The 25,536-nt window shown below is 28.7% G+C and overlaps 1 protein-coding gene across 4 annotated transcripts in view; it reads right to left on the bottom strand.

The window, feature by feature from the left end:
- Fas1 (fasciclin 1) overlaps positions 1–23,390 on the bottom strand; it is a 125,669-nt gene extending 102,279 nt beyond the window's left edge. For all 4 annotated transcript variants that reach the window (XM_035093932.1, XM_035093935.1, XM_035093933.1 and 1 more), the window contains exon 1: positions 22,637–23,390. In XM_035093932.1, coding sequence (XP_034949823.1) covers positions 22,637–22,753 — 117 coding nt within the window. In that variant the 5' untranslated portion in view covers positions 22,754–23,390. The remainder of the gene's footprint in view (positions 1–22,636) is intronic.
- Positions 23,391–25,536: the final 2,146 nt, after the last annotated feature.

Below are 25,536 nucleotides of genomic sequence, written 5' to 3'. Positions count from 1 at the left end.
ATGGTTATTTTACAAATGGTCTATTACTCATGTAAAATTTTTATCAATTGCCACATCATTGTATATGATCAGTATATCAAAGTCAAATAAATATTTTCACGCGTTGTATTCGTGGCGCAGAATAGAGGAGTATTCATTCTTAAAGTTGAGACCGCAAGTCGGTGATAAATTAACACACCTTTGCTTTAAGCCTAGACCTATTTCTCCCTTTCTGCTCTCGAGGGATGGCGCCATGTGTTAGGACGGATGATATACGGCAAGTAAGACGTGGCGTGAAATATCCGAATGAGGGTGGAGTCTACTCAGGAGGTACTGAAGCTTATATCCAGACTGACGCCTTCCTATATTCTAAGCTTCAACCCTGTCCTACTGAGATACACAAGAGTCGTGGAAGCTCCGCTTGATCCCTCTGGTAATTGCCAGGATGAGAATCTAAATCCTCCAGAAAATCCGTTGTTATTATATTTCGAAAAACTTGCAGCTGAATCTAAACCTTTCATTTAAATAGTAAATAATTGCCCTTTATAAAAAATCAATAAAGCTCTAATCACTTTTTCTGCTTTGTGAAGTCCATTGCATGCCTTTGAGATATTTCATTTACTTTCATCCGATATTCTCTACAGAATATTAAAAATATATATTTAAAATTTTTTTAGTCTTTACGATATTGATTAAATAAGTAAAAAGCTTTTTGAGTTTTATTACCATTTGAATATTATTAACTTTCTGAAAACAAAAATTATTATGTAAACATGATTCTATATTTTTTATAAAAACATAATTAGAAAATTTCCGTTTAAATGAAAAAATAACAATAAATATTGTATTACTTAAAAAGGAATTTTTAGAAAATACTGATACAAAAATTTATCGTGTTTGAAAATAGCTTTTAACATTTTTCCATCTGAAATATATGTTTGTTCTCATTAAAAACTGATAACTTTGAAAAACGAACAATACATGGTACACCATACATGGTTTTGCTCGTGTCTTCAAGAAGTGAAACAAACCAGAAACTTTGGTTAGCATTAAGTCTTCTGTAAGCGCACACAGTATACTACTAAAATACAAGAGGGTGTAGATACAAAAGCAGACTCGGTTTCTTCATCGAATCAACTCATGTGGATAATAGTTTTCGCAATAATAGTAATGGGGTTACTAGAATGTTATTATTCCAGCGATAGCACTAGCTTGAGCAGATATTTAATAAACTTGCAAAGTAGATCATAAGTGTTGAAAATTCAATTACATCATTAAAACTGTTGAATAATATATTTGAAAATCTTTAAATCAATTTAATGTTGGGTATTGAATTAGTTATAAAATGGAAAAATCTTTTTTCAGTAAGTACAAAATTGTGTCAAAATTTTTTCATCAAAATGTAATTAATAATTTTCACTGTAACATAAACCACATAATGGAATAATTTAAAATGAATCGCTTGGTCATCTGTGGATTCGAAGTGCAGCTGGCACATTCAATTAATTAACCGGAAATAACAAAAACGACGACCAATTGGTTAAAATTTTACTCTGCATATCTTCAATGTGGTTCTAACTGGAGATGAGTATCAAAAATTTAAAAAGTTTTGCATAATAGAAATATCGACAAGATAACATTTAAATCCCTTCGAATGATTGATAAATATTTCTACCGTTTCGAAAAACTCTAAAGCGGAACAAAATATTTTATTCAGAACACAAAAATTTGTGGTTGTGTTTTATTGAATTTTTAACAGCATCGAAGTGTTTTTTATGAAGGTATAAACAACATAAAACGAGAAATTAAACCCCCACGGAATATCTGCCGGGTGTTGGTGAAAACACATCGAAAAGTAACGTACTCGTTAATCCCTAGTGTAGTCGCTAAATAAAAATATAATACCTTTGCCTATAAAACGTAAAGCTGGATACTTCATTATCGAGGAAATTTGCTTGCTATAAAAATCCATGTGACAGAAAAAATCCCAACATTTATGAGTTTTACTCAGTGGAAATAATAGATTTTTATTATGAATTTAAAAAAATTTTCTTCAAATTAATACATTAAAAAATAAACTTAAGATAAATTTTAAAAAAACAGTGAATATCAACTTAATGTTCTTTGTATTTTTTTTTGCACATAAAGCTTTCAATTTTTCCAGTTGGACACACGAAAATGACTTTTAGATACCTAAGTGCTCAGTGAGTTGTGGTCAAAAGTCGACGTGGAATACAAGAGGTCAGAATATTGCAAGATAAAATGGTAGGCGAAATGAGAAGGTTTGTATGATGTGTTCTGAAAGGGTCTGAAAGTAAATGGAGACTTTTCAATGGACTATTGAAATTTTTTCAAGAATAAAATCTTTTCACGACAAATTGAAATGTTGGAGATTTATCAAGTGACCAAACCTCATACTAAAGGAATTTTCCTGAAGATTAATAAAATAAATCTAATAAAAAAAAAACAAATTCAAAAGCTCTTATCAGTGCAGCAAAAACCAACTTGACTGCTCTAATTTCTAAACAGTTTATACAACATCACAAAATCGCAAGTGAAGTATACTAAATATAAATGACTTTAGTGAATATTAACCGATTTTCAGTGTTAATTGAGTCACCAATTCAGTAAACTAATTGGCACTGAACAATTAATTAATATTCACTGGTGCAATTCAGGAAAGTAAATAAAAAAATTAGAAAAAAAATAAATAAGAAATGTTCCTACGATATCAAGTTTCCTCGAAATCAAATAAAAATTATTAACACAATTAAAAAGTCTCCAATTTTTTCTGCACATAAATACTTTTAAATTACTACTGTAAACATATAATAGCTCAATAAAATGACTAGCGCATAAAGCTGTATTTAAATGGTATGATTTTTTTATATGTTCATAGTATTATAATTCTTTTACTTTTCATTTTAACGCCCCAGAGCAGTAGAAATGGATCTGTCAATATCCACAAAACTCTCGGAAAACTCGTCAAGTTTCCGCAGTTGACATACCCACCCTTTTCATATCCACTTGTACGTGCATTTTAATCGCTCTTCTATGATCGGCTTGTAAAAAATAGTTTAAACACAATAGGAGAAAAATTTGAAATATAAAAAAAAATCCTACTCAAGTAAAAAAATTTTTTTTAAAAAATCATACTATTAAAATTTGTTTCATGGGGATTCGAACTTACGATCGCTAGCTCGTATGCCACCTACACTTGTACCTAATTCCGCTTCGATATTCACTCAATTAAAAAATTATTGCTCTTGCATACATATCAATTAATATGTATATAAAATTACGTAAAAAGTTTAGTTTCAATCGTATATATAATAAAATATACATATTTCTTTTAAATCTTTATAATAAATCATTTTTAATATTTTCATGAATTTTGATTTTTTTTGGTTATATATATTGTATTAACAAAAAAGAATAAACTCTATATGTATATTTAATTAATCTATACACTTAAAAGCGTGTAAGAAATGACTACAATGTTAATCAAATAGTTGACGTCATTTTGAACACACTTAGATGTGTAAGAACAACACGTTTTTGATAATCGAGATTTGCAGTGAACCCATACGATTCCCAATAGGAGCACGATATTTTGGCATACTCAAAATAAATCCTACTTGTATACAAATAAACAAATAACAATTTGTTAGTCAAATTAAAAAATTGAATTTTTTCAAAGAGTACACTCCATCAAATTTTTTTTTCTTTACATACTCTGCATGTTGGTTTTATAGATTTTCATCTAATTGATACGTGTGTTATTGTACAGTACTGCAAATGAAGCAGATTTTTATTTGCATTGAATAAATAGATGTTATCAATGCTCCATTTACATGATTTTATTTCTATTTTTTAATATTTTTTATCATTCAATTTTTTTGAAGCGATTATTATCATGATATCGACTGTCTATCGCATCCGGTGTCACCTATCTCGTCGATGAGACGGACATTTATTTTAAATAAAACCCTCAACTCTTGATTTATCTGACGGATATTGAATCGATAAAAAAAAAGAAAATAGAAATGCATCTAATATTTTTTTAATTTATGAGCTTTTAATTTGATATTCATAAATGTATTTTAATATAATTTAATTTAGATAAATTCATTATATGAAATAAATGAATGGACTTTGAAAAAGTAGGGCAAGTTTTAAATGCGAGGTGTGAAAAGAAGAATCAAAAAAAGTAGGTGGAGCTGAGAGTAAGGTGGAGAAGAAAAACGAAAGCGGAAGAAAAGTTTTACTAAAGTAGACTTGAACGGGTGCGAAAACCCGTCAGAGTTGGTTTGCTAAAAGACCCTGAGTCGAGCTGTTTACTCGATCCCAGACGATAAAAAGGAACGACGCTTGATGGAAATAGTTGCAAGAGTTGGGTGGGACAATTTAGGTCTACAAAACTTGATCTCTTTCTTCTTGATTTTCTCTAGAGCGCTGTCGACTTTTCCATTTGGGCAAAGTTACTTCAGTTGTCTCTGTTAACACTTTCTTGATGTGATGATCGTGATGGAATTTTTATGAGGCATTTCATTTAATTGATAATAATATGAATTATCGTCATGATAAAATATACGTCTGATTTATATTTACGAATGTCATAAAGTTCGATTAAATTTGCTGAAGAATATGTTTATAGCATAAATATAATGAAAATAAACAGATACACTTGAAGAAGGATTCAATAAAAATTTTTATCGCTCGTGAATGTTTGGGAATTTTTTTAAAAATTACATTTTTCGCTTTACCGAAAAAAATAGTTATACATTTTGGTTTAAAAAAAAAAGTTTAATTAATTATTACAAAAATTGAAATAAAAATCTGATTTGTTTATTTACAATAAACACCAAAAAAAAAAAAATGTCCAACAACGAATATGACGTATCCGGTCGAACATACATTTAAAAAAAACTGCCTCAAGGTATCAATCAATAGTATAACTGATATCGCTTGTCTTGTATTATTCAACATGCGTTTTACCAAAAATTTTTTTCATTATTTCATACATTTTTTTTTTTTTTTCACTTTTACATTCAAAACATTCATATTCATTCCATGAATTCAAGCGGATTGTACGTGACGTTAAATACAAGTCTCATGGATTGAATGTAGCTGAATAAAATTTTTAACGCTTCATATTATCGTAAACAATAGTTTAAAGATAATTGTCGTAAACGTTCATTTATCGTTTAAGAAATTTCTCTTAGAATTGCTCGTGAATCATTTTACCAAGTTATATTAACAGTATTTCATGCTCTAAAACTACGACAAGAAACACGAGGCTATGATCTTCGCGTTCATTGCAAAACGCTCATGGAAGGGTGGAAAATGGGGATGAAAAAACTTTGAAGTTTGTTTTCATGGCGGCTAATAAAGTCGACAGTAAATTCTAGAATATTTATTGTCGACATTCCAAATAAAAAATTTATTTATTCACTTAAATAAATTTTCTCCACTTTATGTACTGTTCATCGTTCACATTTCACTTGTTCCAACCTTCATGCAATCAACTTCAAAACATTTCAAGAAATTTGAAAAAAAAAAATAAAAAATCGTAATACAGCAGGATTTTTTGATATTTCAAAAAAATAGACTACTCGTGTTTTGAAGTGTGAAGAATCGAAGAAAGAATTCAATTGGATTTGTAACTTCAACTTTCTAACCTATCAAGATGTAATAATTGACAAGAAAAGTAAATTTACTACTTATATATAGATGTAGTTCTGAATTTTCTACTTGAAAAGTCCGCACGTACTTCTTAACTCAAACCTCTAAGGTTCTTTCTTCTTTTATTATCCTTCTTTCATTTTTTATTTTATGTTTTTTATTTTATCTTCCTTTTTTATTCTTCTTACTTCCAATTCTCAGCTATTCTTTGCCACGTATTCCAATATTTATACGACCAATGAGGCGTAACATCATAAATATTGGATCATCCTCTATTTTTTGAATTCTACTCGCGAGTCATTTATTGTTTTTTTAACTTTACTACCTAACATTTGATTTATTATACTTGATAAAGTAATGATCAATGTTCATATAATTACAATAATTAATAAATTCTTTTTTTTCAAAAATTCAATTTCAATAAAATATTTTTAATAAAATGAAATAAGTTATTTAATTGAAAAACCTAATAAAGTTTAATAAAATTCAAATAGAATATGATATGAATTAATGAATAAAACAAATGCATGAATTCCAATGATTTTTTTAAATATTTTTTTACGAATAAATATTACAATATACTCTAATATTTTATTCAATCAAAATTCATTCCATGAAATTCATATAAAATTCTCTCGACTGTCACATATAATTGAAATAATTTCAAAATTGTATTGAGTATATGTGTGAAATATAAAAATTTGGTGATGATAGGTAAGTGTGAGTTCTATGCCACAGTTATTAAAAGGTCAAAGAGGATCTTGTACTAAGTCTAAGAAGAAAGCCCCTCGGCACGTTTTAGTCACCCTCGAGGCACAGACCAAGCAAGATTCAAGTGCATCTTCATAGAATACTCATCCCCAAAATAATCACTTTCGACTTCGCGTCGAGGTCTATTGCAGCAGCGACTGGTTAATTAGTTCCTCGTGTAAAGCGTCTTTAAGATGAAAAGTTTACTTTCGTCGCAGACGAAGTTTAGTGTCTTTATGTTTAAAACCAAGGTTAAGTCAGCGATTATTATCCTGATTATTTTTTACTTGAGACTAAGAAATTTATTTTTGCTCATCAACTATTTTTTTTCATGATAAAATTAATAAAACGTATTTCTTTAAAAACCATTTTTCTTTTGTGATGTCAATTCTTGAAGAACTTTCATTGAAGTATAAGTAATTAAATATAATCAAATTTCCCACTTAAATGAAGTTATTCAAATTAAATTGCACTAATACCTATGATTAAGAAAATTAACTCACTATTGCTGCAGAATATTTAAAGAAATTCCATAATGAATAATACTAACTCAAATTACAAACTCGAAATTTATTCCTCCATCTCGGGATTCAAATCTCACGGGAGCTATATTGAGCATTAAATATTGTGAGAATGTTTCAACAAAACTGCGGTCATCTAGAAGTCTATAATTCATCGTAGCTCAGCCAAACTGTTCCATTGGTTATCCCCATGACGTAACCTGAGGGTTAGAAGCTCCTCTATACCTCTACTACAACTTATATTCCGTTCCGTTCTTCCACCACTACACATATCTACCCCTTTCTATATAAACTCAACCTCGTACAAGTGTGAATGTAGAGAAAGAGGATCTCACATTCCTTTTCATACCCTCGAGCATTGGACACAGTGGACAAAATGCCGACATATTGCAAGTGATCCTAGTAAATGAGACTCTGAGGGATTCACACTAGACCAAAGCAAAAGTGGAAATTGCGAAAAATATTATTCAGATATCATCCATGATATTTTTCTCGGTGCTGATGAGAAAACATTGGTACACAGAAAATTTTTTTCCGTAGATGATACTCAATTATCAGTTCTTTTAATGAAACTCTTTTATATGAATTTTTGTTACACTTTTTATGTTAAATTCACTATAATGATTTTTCTTCTATGCATATGTTAATTATAAAAATACATTTTTTCGAAATTACAATTTGTTATTTTTACGGTATAAATTTATAAAAAAAAACAAATGAAAAAAATTCTGATAAATTTTTAAATCAACAGAAAAAAATGTTTAAAAAAAGGTTTTATCACTAATTAATTATTTATTTTTAATTAATTATTTTGAATTTCCAGTGTCCTGAGCAATTGCAATTAATTTATCTAGAATATTGATTTTTCAGCGTATGGACAATTGAAAGGCAGGTGAAATAAAAGATTTCTGTTTAATTTGAGATAACATTAAATCAGTAACTTAACCACTCTTTTCTAATATAAATCTATCTGCTTTACTAACAAGAAAACCTCTTTAATAGGCCATCAAACTAACACGCAATTCCGTATAATTCAATCAATCGTATAATATATATGTATATACCTCAATATCATACACTCTACTTTATTTAATCGTAAAAGAGGTCATTTAGAAAAATTAAAATGACGTTATGACGATAGCACAAAAAAAAGTCTAATGAAAATTGAATGAGTAGTTAATAAAGTAAAAAATTGCTCAAGTTTTCATGATTGACTTCATAAAGAAACTTCGATGAAAGCATGTTTTATAGTATAAGTATAAAGAGGTGGTATGAGAATTAATGGAAACATGAAATTTGATTTATCGCTGTGAAATTATGCATTTAGAGCATGCAAAAAAAGTCAAAAGGAAAAAAACTTTGCAAAATTCGTGAATTTTAATGATAATTTTTTTTCAGACTAAATTTCGTATGCAGTGCAGTCAACATTTGGGAGGTGGTTCAGAGGTAAAGAAGGTCATCGCTTACGTAATTCTGGATATCCTGCAGAGACTAGAGGGCCTGGAAAATCGATACGAAATAACCTTGAACTATTTTCCGGGGATATCTTGAACCGTCATCAGTGAAAGAGGGAGAAGCGCCAGAACAAGTTTGAGAATAAAAGATAAAGAAGTATGTTCTTACCCTTGGCAAACATATCCAACTTTTGTCAAATCGATAAAGAAACAAGAAAAAAAAATATACAAATAAAGAAACTTTTTTTAAAAATAGTGAAAAATATAAGACAATAAAAAGAGAACGAATTAAATTGACGAAAGAAACTAAACTAAAATAACTCTGGTCAAATAACTTTCAGTAGGGTTGAGTTTAGTGTTTTGCTCTGCTTGTTAACTTTGTGATCTGTTGATTAAGAAGATAATAAATATTGAAACTTTAAGATTGTTCGAAAAAACATAAAAAAAACTTTGAACAAATTTATGGAAAGAGACTATAAAGTGTTGTTTTATTGGAAATCTATGTTATTTAATAATATTTAAGTACCTTTACTACTAAAAAAACTTTTATAATTAATTTCGGTTAAACAACTAACTTCATTAAATGCAATGTTCTACACATCAATATTATGTAAAACAATAACTTATCTGCTGAATTTTTTTGCTGACTATTTGCATTTAACGGTAAATAGTTAAGGTGAATTAAATAATATTATCTATAAGTTATTTTAATCTAAAGTTTCAAAAAATGTGCGAAAAACATATCTAAATGAAGAAAAGTTCAGAATAAAAATCACTAGAGTATTTTTTAAATAAAAAAGATACTGTGCTTCATTAAGAAATTATTATAAATTATTTTAAATAATAAAATATCAAATAGTTTTAATCATGATAATAAAACAACTGAAAATTAAATTTTGAATAATGATTAATGATCGTAATATTCTTGATAATAAAATGAATCTATAATTCAATTAAATATCATTAATTATTCTATAAAATTGACATAACTCTGTAAAAAAAAAGATGTTAAAGTGGATTTTGCACTTTAGCTACAACGAATGAAAAATCATTTGGTGATGAGTGCTGGATGAAATAGTGATATAAAAATAACAAAGAAGCACTTGAAATTTTAGGCCACACACGATCGAAAGACTGGGACGAATTTAGTCAGTAAATGTAATATGATGCTACTACTAATGCAGTATATTTCGCAATATTTCGTAGCTCGAGTGTCACATGACGAATAGACCCAGGGATATTGCATTTCCATTACGAGGAGGATAGAATTAAAGGGGATGCGGTATTAAAAGTAGCGTCCGGCTTTACAGGAAATTTATTATACTAAAATTTCATATAAAAGCAATAACGAATTTTTATTTATTTGATAAGCTAAATCATCACTGTTAAACATGCATTCAAATGAATCATCATGCAATTACATATTCTTATATCTTTCCAAAAACATTATTAAATATACATTAGACATCTAAAAAGCTAGATGCTCACATAATATTAATATTCTATTTAAAATTATGTTATCAAGTCTATAGAATAATCCATTAGACTACTCTTTGAAATATATAAAAAAAATGTGTGAGGGTTTTATTAATATTTTTTGCAAAAAATTAGAAGAATACTCTGGTGTATGATTAAAAAAGTAAAATTAGTTATAAATAATAGAAAGAATGTCAAATATTAATCAGAATTTTTTTAATTTCCATATTTCAAACTTTTAATTTTAAAAAATAGCTTGAAGAGCTATTATATTTGTATCTTTTTTCTCCATTAATTAGGCCAGAAAATTGATTTTTTATCTTTTGTTATCATCACAATGAGATTGAAAATAAAGTAACCATACCAAGGTGGAAAAATTTTCATAATATATAAAATTTTATTGGCATCAGAATCTATATAAAACAAAAAAAACAATCTCACTTTAATTAGCAAGTTTATTAAAAACGTCATCATTAATCAAAAAACTATAATTATATTTCTTTTATATGAAAAATTTTTTTAAATTAACTTATTCGTTGAATGTATGTTCCAAAATAATTCCTTCATCATCCAAGACCCCATTTTTCTAAATAATGAGTTTTTATTGTATCTATTTAGTATTAGATAATATAAACTTCAAGTCATTATAATCAATATAGTAATATTTTTCTTTAGATAGTTATTGATCATGAGACTAACGAGAATACTTATTAACCGTCGTTTCAATAATACTGAAACGATTCAGTAGATTTAGAATGGTTTTGTGGTAAGAGGGTAATATTCCTCACAGACTGGTGCGGGTTGGCAGTGAGTGAACAAATTACAGGAGCCGTGACGAAAGGAGGAACAGAGAATACAGATGAAGGCGTGCGGTGAGTGTGCGAGAAAACCATGAAGAAGGGTGTAGTGAATCTATTCTGGGGTGGATCTAAATTCAAGGGGAATTTGGAGGACCGGAAGTTAGAAGAGAAAAGACTGTATAAAGTGGATAGCAAATATTTCTACCCTTCAGCCATATCAGTCTTTTAGAATACGTCACGTTTTCGAAGCTTATTGTCAGAAATTTCGGCATTCATTTTGTTATTATTAAAAAGCTTTCAGTAGATACTTTTTATTGTATATATAGATAGTGAAAGCAAGATAGCTTAGTATTCAAGCTATCGATTCCTATTTATATAAGCCTCTATTTTTCTAAATTAAACTGGACTCTTTTGTTTTCATTAAATATCAAGAGGGGAGTTTGTTTGTTTGTTGAAAGAAAAAAATTATAAAGAATTTATAAGAAATAAATAACTGATATATTTACTGAAAAATTAATCTGGATTGAATATTGATTTTAGTAATAAATGTCCGATTAAACACATTTCAGGATTTTTTCTTCAAAAACAATCATTTAAATTGAACAAATGTTTTGATAGGTTCTTAATATATTCCAAATATGGAATTGGTATTTTAAAAAAAAAACATTTGAAATTGATGAGAATAAGTGTAATTAAGATAATAGTCATTGTTTTTTCATTAAAAATTACTGAAATGAGAGAAGGAATTAGTAAATAATCCAGTCCAACTGCTGACACCCACACAATAGGTCCAGTTACAAAATATCGAACAAAGCATTGAAAACCAAAGTAATATCATATGTTTAAACAAAAAGCTATTTTTAAATATGTTGAAACCATCATTTTATCATCTGATTCAAAAAATTTTTGTCATGAATCATTTACTATTGTTTAATGTTAAAGTTGCTAAATTGAATTTTTAATTGAAATATTTATAATTCTATTTTTAACAATCTATTGGTTGATTATTCGTCCAATAATTGGATCCAATCACACATGCAATTTTCTGAATAACTGATAATAATTTTAAAAAATATCCAATTATTTCACTGTTAAATAAAGTAATTAAAAAAGAAATGGACTATTCTAAGTCGAGATCAATGCAATAATATAAATCGAAAAAATTTTTTTTGTTATCTGAACAATTATTGGAAGGTCAAAATTAATTTATGATTAATTTAGAAACCGCGTATGTGTTCTGGAATATCAATTCGGCATTACACAAGCCGCAGTTACGAATGTGTATAATATCCAACTAATTCCCTATGATCTCAAGGGATCAGAAACGCAGACTCACCCTTCGAATCGGTAATTCCAATTTCACAGGACCAGATGCATCCTGTTCTATTCATCTTTATATTGTACTCGGAAAAACTTGCTTTGAATTGTCAAAAATGGAAAAACTAATGATTAAAAGTATCACTCCAGGTGATATAATTAATGATCTTTGCCGATTCACAAAAGTATGACACGATGACTCATAGATTTTAAATCTTTTACAAAAATTTTTTTAATCTCATTTTTTATTTTTTCGCTTTCTTCCATCATCATTCTTACCGTCTCAATACTATCTTTTAATCATAAAAGCTTTTATTTACTTTCTTTTATAATTTTTATATTTTTTCAAACGTTATTCAACTTTGTTAATTCTTTTTTTTCAGTAAAAAAAAATATTACAGAGAAAATGATAAAACTTACTATTACTGATCGTTCAAAGTTCAAAGGAATCCAATTGATTCTACGAAATAATTCTGATATATGAGATGAAAAAAAAAGCACAGAATTGATTCAACTTTGTGTCTGAGCTGTAGTGATACCAAAAATACAAAGAAAAAGTTAATGATCCTTACCTGAAACAGAAAAAAAGAAAAAATGTTAACAATAGCACAACAAGCATTAATCATTGTAGAAATTATTGTTACAATTTTCTCACAAAAAAAATGGAACAAATAAAATAGTCGACCATTTTTCCATCCACAATAATTTTTCAAAATTACTTAAAATAAATAATTAAATTAATTCAATATCGTCAAATCTGTTTTACATTTTAAATTTGAGACTCTCACTGCCACCAATATATATCATGAAACACCGATGAGAAAAATGATTATTATAAAATAAATATAAATAAATTGAATGCTTGAAGTATGTAAATAATGTGCTTTTGAATTTCATCTTTGAAAATAATTCAACAAGACCATAATATTTACCAAGTAGTTGAGAAGACGATTTACGAAGAGAATCAAAAAGGGGAAAAAACGAGAGAATAGCAAGTGATGAGGCAAGCAAAAGAAAAGACAATAAAAAACATTGAGATTGGTTAGGTGGCTAGATTTCTGGTGTGACGCCTCTGGCAAGAATTGTCTCCATCCCTCCCACGAGAGTCTTTTCTTCTTGGTAGCTTTTCTTATTCAGTTTATTCTCCGCTCACTCTTATCCATACCAATATCTATATCTCATGATTTTTCAACCATTCTAAAAAAAAGATCGATGTTTTTTACAAACTTACCTTTGACAGGATCTCCTGTCATCACTTCCGGTTCGTCACAGAATTAATGCGTGAAAGTATCCCTCTGATATTTCACCCTTGCTTTTATACCATCTTTGCCGCCCCAACTACTTATCTATACATTCTTTTTTCCTTCTGTAAGTAAATATTTTTTTTCTCCATCCATCAGTCGTCTGTACGTTTTATTAAACTTCTGTAATTACACTCTGACAATTATTTGCTCAGGAGTAATATCTGAGGATGTATTTTTACAATATGGACTTAAAAGAATAAAATAAATAACTCTTATAAAATCCGTACATTTGAATTTGTTATAAATAAGTAATCGGAAGAAAATCAGACAAAAATTGGAGCTTTAATTTATTATACTAGCAGAGTACAGGCACGATGCGTACGCTCAGCATCGAATCATATACGTGAATAAACATGAAAAATTATATTTCATTTGATTTTCAAATTAAAAATCTTTCCCGTCATTACTTCTAACAACCAATCAACTTCTGAATAAAGCGATGACGGATCCGGTCATGCCTTTTCTAAGAAAGGATTTGTTCTATAAAGACAGTTGCATAGAAAGCTTATTTTGAAATCAAAACAAATAATGAACTCTAAAGCTACTGTCCCCTGAAACTGCCCTATAAGCAGTTTATAGGCAGATCTATGTACGGAGAAAAAAGTAAAAAAGCGAGCGACTGGAATTCTAGTAGTAGTCATAAGACAAGCGAGAAAAAATAGGGACGGTCAGCCTGGACAGGAAAATTTACTTTACGTTTCCAGTCAAAATATTTATGCGGTTCGACTTTACCGTAAAGGACAAATTCCTTTACACGTCAAGTCCATTTTAATTTATGTCAACTGGAAATTGTACATTAATATATACCTCAATTTTTTTATTGTTGCATTTAACGTAAAGTGACCTATCTCCGACCACCTTCCTAATTCCGACCACTTTTTATTTTTGTTAATAATTATGTTTTGAAACATATAATTATGCTGCGGTTTATTAAAATATATTTGATTACAAATTTCTCGCTAAGGAAAGTGTTACAAGCCTTACTTATTTTCTCTGTATATGGATCTATTATAGAACTACTTTGAATCTACCTAAGAATCAATCAAGAACAAAAAATATTACTTGACGCGGTTACAGACTAAAATAGTAACACTTCTAAATTATTTCTGTTAAGACTACACTGAATGGCACACAATTTACGCTATAAGATCGATATCCTTAAGTTTTCTTTCATAACGAAAGAGTCTTTATCTTTAACCATGTGATGTACCCTAGAGACTACAGATACTTGAGTTAAAGTCCTCATGTTGATTATGTGAAAGAACAAGCAATAACAATAGAAATAGAGTTTTGCTTTAGCAAAAAAAAGTACGTCTTTCATACGTGTATGATGAAGCAAACTTCATTTTGACTTTCAGAAAAAATTCATTCACCCTCATACCTACATAAGAGCGTCAACCTATTCTGCATCGTCGTTTAGAAAAATATTCAAATGCCAAAGAATACTTGTCTTGAAACTCTCAAGATCTACAATGAAACATCCGTAGAAGTAAATATTCAACTTTGATTTCTGTCTAAAATCGGCTGGCAAACTTCCACTGCAAAAGCAAGTGTACTATTGGTTCGAGAACATTTACTTGATGACAAACAAGTCTAAGGCTGCACTGAGGATATTTTGAAAAACCTCGAGAGTTTAATATTATACCAACATTCAAGGATTTTATTGAAAAAGTCTGAAAAAGTTCAAAACTACAAAAAAATAAGAGGATTTATATTAAACATTAAAGTTTGCTTCCCTCTTTTGACATTTTTTTGATTATAAAAATTTTGTTAGTACATTAATACGTCCACAAGAGTTTCATTCCACAATAACTTCTATTTAACAAAAGTATTATAATAAATCAATAATGAAAGATAATTCACAAAGATAATAATTAATAGCCATTCATAAAACATTTGAATTCAGGTGTGCTTAATATTTATTACATTCATTAGCAGATACTTGATAGAGTTCTTTTTTCAATAACACGATCATATTAATAGTATAAACCAAGGGTAACTTTGTAATCATGTAACGAATTAATGCATTTCCATTCAGTATCACAAGGTCTGATTGGAAACTAACATTTACCAGACGCCGTAATAATTCATCAATCACGAAACCAGCATCACCACCAAAGATTCACTGATCCAATGGCTAATCGATTAGCACGAGCGAATAAACGGCTTCCAACTGCGTGCAATCTAGACCTAACCTCATCAGTGTTGCTTCTCTGTCCTCTGTTTATGTGGCAGAAATTCATGATCCATGCCTGAACCCTGTAGATCAGGATCTAAAACGGATAGGGAGGGGTTTTAGATTAGATGCTGGTCCAGCAGAATGGTTGGAGCAACGTTGCATCTAGATCTATGGGGCTGATTTTGAATCTAGATTTTAGTGATTGTGATCTTGATGGAATCATGGGTCAAGTTCAGATAAAGGCCCATTATTATAGAGCTGGTAAGGTTGTATAATTGATTAAGAATTAAATTGATGATTTTCGATTACTGGTTTCCATTGATTAGTCCCAGAAGTTCCTAGTTGAATAATTTATTTTAAAAATTCATGAGGTTGATTTGATAGTTTGATTCATGGAAGACATTAAATTGGATGAAAAGAAATAAACTGAAGACTTTTATGGGCACACAGAACTAAACAAGAGTAACTTTTTCTATCAACATGTGAATTAATATTTTGGACCACAGACTCAACTCATTACTATTTATTTATTGGGGTTTTTTATTCCATACCTTTTATAAGATTTTTGCTGTTTACGTACCATTTGATATAATTTATAACATCAAAAGCTTTTTTAAAAATCAAATATTCAATTCATGAGTTACCAAATTCATCTTGAAGTATACTTGAAACTTAAGATGCATTAGAATACTACTGAGAAGTTTTTACTTCAAGAAATTATGAATAAGTCAAATTAATTCAGATTAATTTTTTCAAAACACAGACTACATTATAATAAGTAAGCATAAATTTTATTACAAGTTGGAACTGTTTTGACAGTGAAATTGCTAAGAAAATTAAATGCAAACGCTGATGATTGATTTTATGGTGATGATATAGTATATCAGTAATGGTGATGGAAAACTAAAATGCCTTCTTCTTCTAATAAACGAACGAATAAGTGTACAAAGTATATAGGTAACCTATAGTGAACGAAAAGAAAGAAGGGTTGATGGTTAAAATGATCGATAGACATTGTTAAATTGATGTTATGGTAATTCAAAGGAAAAAGAGGAAAAAGAGTAGTTTTGATTAGCATATAAATCGCTTCGATCTTTCTTTCTTGAAAGAAGACGTCACTGTAAAGTGTCACCTATATTTGAATCTACAAACTGCCTTATTTTCCTGTAGAATCTAATATGAAGATAAAAGATGGCAACTTTGTTTATATTCATATTCTGTAAATTTTCGTTCATCACCCAGCATTCCTTTATTTCTCTAAAATATTTTTCTTTAACCACTTTTAGAAAAATAAACTGAAACATAAATTTGTGATACACTTCTATCATCAATTATGAGAAAATGAACATCCTAACAAATCAGTTCGCAGTTTATCACAGAATTATAATGAAATGAATCAAAAAAAAAATTAATTAACAACGTACTAAAGAGATCACGTAGCAAGAAGATAGAATAAATTTTCAATTTATTATTTATTTTTTCTTTTCTTCTGCCTGGATGAACATAATATTTTCCCATCATCACTTGAATTATTTATTATTTTTTCTGAGCTTAATAAATTAAATACTTCATTTGATTAATTATTCATTTATTTTTATTCTTGAATTTAATTAATTGTAAGGAAAAAAAAATTAAATAGCAAACAAAAGAGATTAATCCTCTTTTATTATATTTGTCTCCTCCTCTGGCGGGATAATCGATAGTTTCAGAGGTCATGAGCACCACATAATTTTCTAGAGGAAATTTTATAAATTAAATCCCTGTTTGATTAATTAAAATATTTTATATTACCATCGAAATAAATTTGAAATAACTCATTAATTCAATTAAAAACAAGTATTATGAAGAAAAAATAAATAAATTGATATTTAAAAAAAAAATTCTGTACATTGGCATAGAATAAATTAATGGCCCTCGTTTATAGCACCTACATGCACGTTTTAAATAACCATATATCGTTTTGTTATATGTGTAGCACGTTTAATATATAGATTAATGGCTAACAGAGGATGTCATTGAGCTGCAATTGAAGTAGCAATCATAGCTCATTCTCACCCGTAGCTTTAACAGTATGCTGACACTGTGTAATGTAATCCGAATACATTCACTGACCATTTGATGTTTTATATAAATATATAAAATACATACGAGTCTGTTATTTCAAAGAAATATTTTGCTTTGACTTTTCACCATTATCAGCTATGTGAAATATTAAATTAATGAATTGTAATTGATATTTCAAATGTAAGTATTTTCATGTTTTTTTTTTTTATCATATTAATCATTTGAATAAAGAACTTGTAAAAATTATTGAAACTTTTTATACGGTTTTATGATAAATAGAATTGTGTAATAAGTAAATTGTGTAATTTTTGAATATTTATTATCTATTAAATAAATTTTCAATGAATATTAATATAATTGTAGCTTTTGAAATTTACTTCGATGTTTTTACAATCAATTTTAGTTTCGTAAAATAAACAAACAATAAATTATACCACAAATTGTAATAAATGCATAAATATTTGACGGCTTTCTCTGAAAAGTGAATTTTGTTTCAACCACACACAGTTATGAACGGTTTTACAATGACGTTATCCATGAGTTGGTATTTGATGATTATTATTCGAATACTCAGAAAGATTTCATTCAAAATTTAATTAATATTATATAATAAATGTTATTTTTCAAAAGTTGTTCAACTATTTAGAGAAATAATATTATTGACATATTTAAATATTATTTGGTTATTTTGTTATGGTTTTGAGGTTTCGAGAGTTCACCTATCAATGAGAAAAATCTCGTTTAAAGTAATAGCAATAGATGATGTCTATCTACATAATGATAAAAAAAAGATACTCCTGCGAATGTGGTCAGATTAAGCTGATATGAAATCGAAACCCATAAGCTTATGCTCTGACATGATGTAACAAAAGATGAGGTCTTGAGATAGAGAAAATGAGTGTGAAGAAGGGAAAGGGAAAATTATGAATCAAAGTGAGATATGAACAGTGATAGTTAACTAGACGATTCAACAGTCGTATTCCAGTCAATAAAGTCTGAACATAAAGTTCCTCACTCTTCTTCAATACCCATCTTCTTTCCGGTTCTTTTACCTTCACTCCAATTCTCTGCTCTCCTCTCATGCCTCACTTTCTGTTGCAAATTCTCTCTACTCCACTTGCAAATGTCATCTCGAGAGGACATTTGACGCTATTGCGACTATCGATTTCTACTATCAACTCTATGTCAAATAAAGTCAGCACAAGAGGAAGCTGAGAATCCTAATAAACAAAGTTAATTGCTTCAATTGATTGTTCTTTTATGCATCATAGTGTTATTAAATTTTTATTGAGATAAAAAATCGTATTTTTCTTCTTTTTTATTTTAAAAATTTTTCTGTGCGAAAATAAGAGATGAATATTTAATCAAAGCGAAAATGATTAAATTCATTTTTAAAAAATTTAGCACAAATAATAGAAGCAGATGAGTCAATGAAAAATATAAGTTGATGCTTATACGTAGGTATTATAATACATTACGTCTACTTGTCTTTGAGGAGGACAATATCTCCAGAATTGTATTATCTGGGAATGACAGCTGGCATATTCCGCAAAATCGATTAAAACTATTGTTCGTGAGTAAATCAACTTTACATGCGTATCCAAAGTTCATGTATTCTGCTTTCAGATATAGAAAATTAAATGAAAAAGAGGAAGAGATGGTGATTGATGGAATCAAATTGCTTGAAAAATAAGAATGAAAATAGGACAAAAGTCAATTTGATAAATGAAAACTACTCCATTGTTGGTTCATTTGTCTATTTACTGATTTATTTATTTACTTTTTATGCTTTCAAGTGAGTACACCTTGAAGTGTATCGAGAAATCAAGATCATTTTTCAAATGCTAAATAAATTCAGAAGTTTTCTTTTTTTTTGAGTGAATAATAACTGAATTGATTTCAATGAAAAGTTTACCGAAAATATTGATAAAACATTTTTTTGAATAAACTTCAAAGAAGGATTGAAAACATTTATGCTTTATTTTAACTGATGAATCGTAATCTTTTTTTTATAAAAATTTTTTCAATACAACAAATTTTATTGAATCATAGAGTTTTATTACTACTATACTATTTTAGTGAATTTTTTCATCCTGAACCAATTTTTTTGAACTTTTCGAGTAAATTGATGTTTTCAAATACCTTAATTTCATACCAAAATATTAACTACAAAATAATTTAAATCAATAGTTAAAAGGAAAATTATTACTTTAATTTAAAAGAAAAAATAACCAACACTTTTCATTTTAAATAAAACTAAGCGAAGCATCAAATGAAGGCCAAGGATACAGATCCATCCCACAAAACAAAAAATATTACTATCTAGGTCAGGTGGAAAAACGGAAATGAATTGTTTATATAGTTATACCTAATACAATAGCTTTTTCTCTTTTTCAAACGTAACTCATGCTAAATAAATAGTTACTATTTAAATGAAAATGGTATATTCGTTGCCAAGAAAGAATCACCATGTGTAACAGTCAACCATCCAGTTCAATGTTCGGTGATAAATCAAGACCAACAGCGAGCAATAAGCACTGCAAGAACGATTAAGAGTAAAAAATGAGAGGAAAAGAGGAAAAATAGAAGCAATTATGAAAGAAATATCAAGTCTTGAATACAAAACTATAGACACGCTTCAATTAACCAATTAGTATTGTTCAGCTGCGTCACGAAGCTGGAGTCAATTGTCCCGAACTCGCTGATTGCCCTGAATTACGTTTTAAACTCTTTTTCTCATCTTCCACTTTTTTACACATTTTTTCCCCATTGATTACATCATACGAGCTATTCTCTTATTTTCCGGACCAAAAATTAGCGGTCATCAAAAAGCCATTTTATTTTCGATATTCGAATCATTACCAGTCATATTAATGTCTCTAAGCATTAATTATCTTATTAATTTAGTTGTAATCAATTGATAAAATAAAAAACGGTCTTTTAGTCATGCTCAGGCGAACAGTTAAACCCAATTGAAAGTAAATCTAAGTTACATTTCATTATCTGTTATATTTAAACGCCCGTATAGAGTGTATCTCTCTTTTGAGAAACAGAAACAAGAGAGAACAATGAGAGATAAAGGAGCATCAGCTTCTCGGAAGCTCTGAAGTAAAACGATTGTTAAAGATATCCATGGGATTGAGATGAGGATAGAGAGGATGTGGATGATATATAAATTGAATACAACTTGAAGTATCATGCGGGATATTTTCCACAAAGACTCCATCTTTTAGCCATTTTTCATTATCAATACGACTTTAATGGTTTTTTTCTAAATTAGTTTCAATAATAAAACATTTAAGAATGCTCATTTTTTTCACAACATATATTTCATTTAATCCCACCATTTGAATCAATGATTCACTTATTTTTTTGCCTGTCTATTTCGACTTCATTTATAACAATAACAAAACTTAACAGTAATTAAAAAGATTAAATGATTTAAAACTCATTTATAAATCAATTTTTTACCAACGAAAATAAAAATCGTCAATTATTTAACTAAAAATAGTTGAAAAATGATAATGACATGAAAGGTCTATTAGAATAAGTATATACCTTTGAACATTAGTTTCTCGATTGATTAATTAGGACTAATTTGATTAATTATCACTAATAATCAATTAATTAATCAAAATGAACGAATGCATTTATAATATTTTTTACAATAGTGTACGATTGATGTCCCATTGACAAACATTCATGTTAGTAAAATTTATCATTTGATTATTGTTAAAGAATAAGAGAGGAAGCCAAGAAAAAAGTAGACATAGAATTAGACGATAAAAAATGAAAAATGGTGTGACTGGGTGTGGTATTTCGTCCTTAGACTACATACACTTGACTGCATCGTGGTTAAACTATAAGACCGGAAACAGTGATGGGGGATAGTGAATTTTTTGCGCGTGACACAGTCGCCGAGTCATGCGAAAGAATCATCTACTCTTTGTATCGGTGATTAATGAATCGTGTGTGTGTGTCACTCATGTGTTCACATCACCAGCATTTTTTCATCCATTAATTCACCGTAAATATCCGTAAAAAAAAATCATTACAAAAATAAATAAAGAAAGCTATACTTAAAATTCATTATTCATGTACTAGCTACGATATTAATTTAATTAACAATTATAATAAGATGATTTTATGAATTGAAATCAAGGATAAAATGTGTGTTAATAATAAGAAAAATGAGATTTTTACATAAAATGTGACCTGTCGACATTCTCAAGTATATTCTTGAAAATTAAACGGAAAAATGCGAGAATTCGAGAGCACAAAAGATAAAATATTATTTTATGGCTCATGAAAATAATCCTGGAATTTACGAGTTAAAAATATAGACATCATATCAGTATCTTTTGGAATTTTAAATCAAACTTTGATAGTTGAAGAAAAGAATGACCAGCTGTCGAATAAAATGTTTAATCTGATTTGACAGGTTATAAACCAAAATAATAGTAAATATAATTTTTTTAATTTAAAACAAATTAATTCATAGAATTTTTTTAAATATCTTCTTTTATCCCAAAATAATAAAGTACTTAAACTACTCCAATATTATTCTTCAATTTCACTATAAATACTAAAAAATTTGGTTGACACAGAATTACGTAATTTAAGTTATTAATAGTTCATTGACCAAGAAGAAAACAAAAAAATCATCGTGTGACAAGTAAGCTTATAATTATTCAAATTTGTATTATGATTGATAGAAAATAAATAACAATAGCTCATTTCATTTCTCATCATAAACAAGAAAAATGTTAATCCCTAGATGAATTAATCTTTTCCTACAAATATAAAGCAATTCTAAAGTACAATTCAAGTTCAAAAATAATTTCTCCGAATAGTTGCTGCATCGTCCTAAAGTTCAAGGACGCTGGAGAACGCGTTCGATTTATTTCTGCAGTCGACCTGACTTCAATTTTGTACGTGTCCTTCGCTACTAGCATGACCTCGACTAACAGACGAGACATTCCAGCGAGTGGAAATCATTATAAACAGTAGCACGAAGCAAACAAAGCTAATCAAACAACTCTTTTCATCGAATACATTCACCAAAATAACACTAGAATACTAACGAATGACTCTAAAAAAAACTTACCTCAGACAAATCAGTATCCTCTCGCATTTTCTCGTCCACCGTGATTCCGCGAACAGTTCCAAGAACATGGAGAATAATCAGGAACACACCAAATACCGGCATTTTCCAGCACTTCATTTTGTCACAGATTATTCACAGTTTTTTTTAATTTAAAAAATGTATTTTATAAATAGTCGTAGTTTACTTATTTGTTCACTCACAATTTTCACAACACAGTTGCTGTCTTTTGTAATTATAATAATAATTATTATTTATTATTTTCCATTAATTATCATTGATTGAATTTAAATGCAATCATTCGATCGTTGATCGCGTGAAACAGTCACAAGAGAAGCAACGAGAATACGAGAGAAGACGACTAGTTTGTACGACGTCGTCCGAGCGACTGCGCTCTCTTGCGGCCCGCAACTGCGTAAGAGTCGACAAAACTTTGCAACTTTTATCACTTAAAAAATGTCTATTTTAAATTGTTTTCATTAACAATTATTCATTTGAAATTCTAGCACTTCTTTGAACACACTTTAATGTAATAAATTTATCATATCCTATAATCAGTCATAATCCAATTACAAATTAATAATTGCCGTTCAATCTACGGTAATAACAATAATTAATTGTTGTTTTTCATGAAAAATAGTTAGAAAAAGTATAAAAGATGACAGACAAATTATTAGAAAATGAATTTAGCTTATTTGTAATTTAAAAAGTATGGTACAAATACAATTACATTGAAGTGCGTGTCAACCGGACGGTAGATCGCGAAGAACTGCACTCGATTCACCACAACAACGTTCTCCCTTCCTTCGTCGAGGCGCTTGTCTCTCCCTCTATCGTACAACTCTCTTATCTGTGCCGGCCGACGATGTATTGTTGTTAAAACGAGTATGTACAACTTTCGATACGTTTTTACAACATATTCTATTAATTTATCTTACTTTGTATACATTCTGATTGTTGCTAAAACGTAAATACATGTTATTGTAATTATAGCGATGTATTTCGTGTACGTTACTAAGTAATGGAGTACTAAAACACGTTACTAAAGAAAAAAAGAAAACAATTTCCTTTAGAATTTTTACGTAGTTCAGTATATTTTTCTAATATTTAAAATATTAAGTATAAAGATAAACTATGGAGAAAATTATAAAACAGTAAACTGATGTGATATTTGTTAGTAGATTTTGGAGTAAATAATAAATTTTGAAGTAAATAATAAGTTTTGGAGTAAATAATAAATTTTGGAGTAGAATAGTAGATTTTGGAGTAAATAATAAGTTTTGGAGTAAAATAGTAGATTTTGGAGTAAATAATAAGTTTTGGAGTAAATATTGTGATATATTAAAAAAGTTTTATGGCGTAACATCTGAAACAAGTGGACAGGAGTTCACTGTTAAAATTATCGAGCATTGAAATTCCAGGTAAAAAAATTTTTTTTTTTTTGAGTTGAAAATGATAAAACTTTTACATCATAATTAATCATTAAATTAAAACATTGTAATTACAAATGAAGCCGACTTTTATTAAAATAGTAAATCAATTAATTATTAGTCAATTATTCTTAATGAAAAATGACGAAATATTGTAAATTGTTTCTTTTTATAAAAACAGTACTTTAGGATCAAAGTTCACTTATAGACTGATTCATCGCCAATTTTATTGAGTAAAATAAATTATTTATAGTACTTCAAGTAACGCATCTAGTAACTTCAACGTTATGATAATCTTCAATTAAACTCTAATTTTATACTTGTTGCACTCATAACACCTCATTATAATGTCATTGATGAATGACATCTGTTTTAGCTCAATCGATTATAATTAAAAAGCTGTTGAATATAATTTTACATATCTGCAGCAGGCATTATAAACTGAATGCAGTAGTTAAAATAGTCTCTCAATCGAAATTCAATTGAAATGAGAGTCAAGTAGGTAGGGTGTTGGGTTAGATCTCTACTTGTTTTATGATTTCAAGTTAATGTGCTTCAAAATAGTATGTACCTCGTGAAGCCACAACAAACAGAGGAGTACAATTATTTCTGACATTCCACTGTTTGTAACACATACATGAACATGAATTCGAGCTAATCCTTCATGACCTTAGGTTTAGGATATAGCCCTTTGGTTGTTCGATCTGATCACTATCAATTAATTCCAGCTTTAGGACAACGAGTACTTCTTCCACACGAGTTACGATCATGGTTGTATCGATTCCATTCTAGATCAGAGGAATGCAAGCATTGGCTTCCAGCTATACTGATATGATCGTTGTTGAACTGATTTAAGTTTTTTGATTGAACCTGTACTCAGACCAGATTAGCATAAGTTTGATAAAATTTTCATTAAATAATCATTTCAATAAATTCATATTTTAAAAACTCTTTGATAAATAAATAAACTATTGGAAACTATTAAATTAAGATACCAATTTTGGTGACACATGTTTCATATGTTAGAATATACGTATATAATATGATCGAAGTCAGTGCAAGTATTATGTATTTTTCGAAATAGAAACCACAGGTACAAGCCAAAGAAACATTAATATTAATGTAAAGGGATTTACAACGACATCGCTCGTTGGTGGTGGCATGTATGTTTACAAATATACTTCTCAACATTCTAGTTCTTGTATACCCGTGCTTGTCTGTTTCTCTTCACCTGCACCTAGGGGAGACTTCGACTCGAGAGAGAAAACTTGTCCTATGTCTTATGCGTTCCACAGATGGTGCTTTTCTCTTAGAGTTTGCATACCCATCGCTTTCTATCTTGTTTGTATATTTATCTCTTGAAAAGTTGACGAGATAAAATTCCATACACACGTCACCTATTTTTGTCTATCTTCCATCAAGAAAATCGTTATTTTTTACTTAGATTCAACTTGAAAAATATCATATCACTTT

The sequence above is a fragment of the Chelonus insularis genome, unplaced genomic scaffold (assembly GCF_013357705.1).
Source record: "Chelonus insularis isolate UGA/USDA-ARS -01 unplaced genomic scaffold, ASM1335770v1 scaffold_303_pilon, whole genome shotgun sequence".
Lineage (NCBI taxonomy): Eukaryota > Metazoa > Arthropoda > Insecta > Hymenoptera > Braconidae > Chelonus > Chelonus insularis.
The sequence above is the reverse complement of the archived record's forward strand: the minus strand, read 5'-3'. Positions and strand labels throughout refer to the sequence as shown.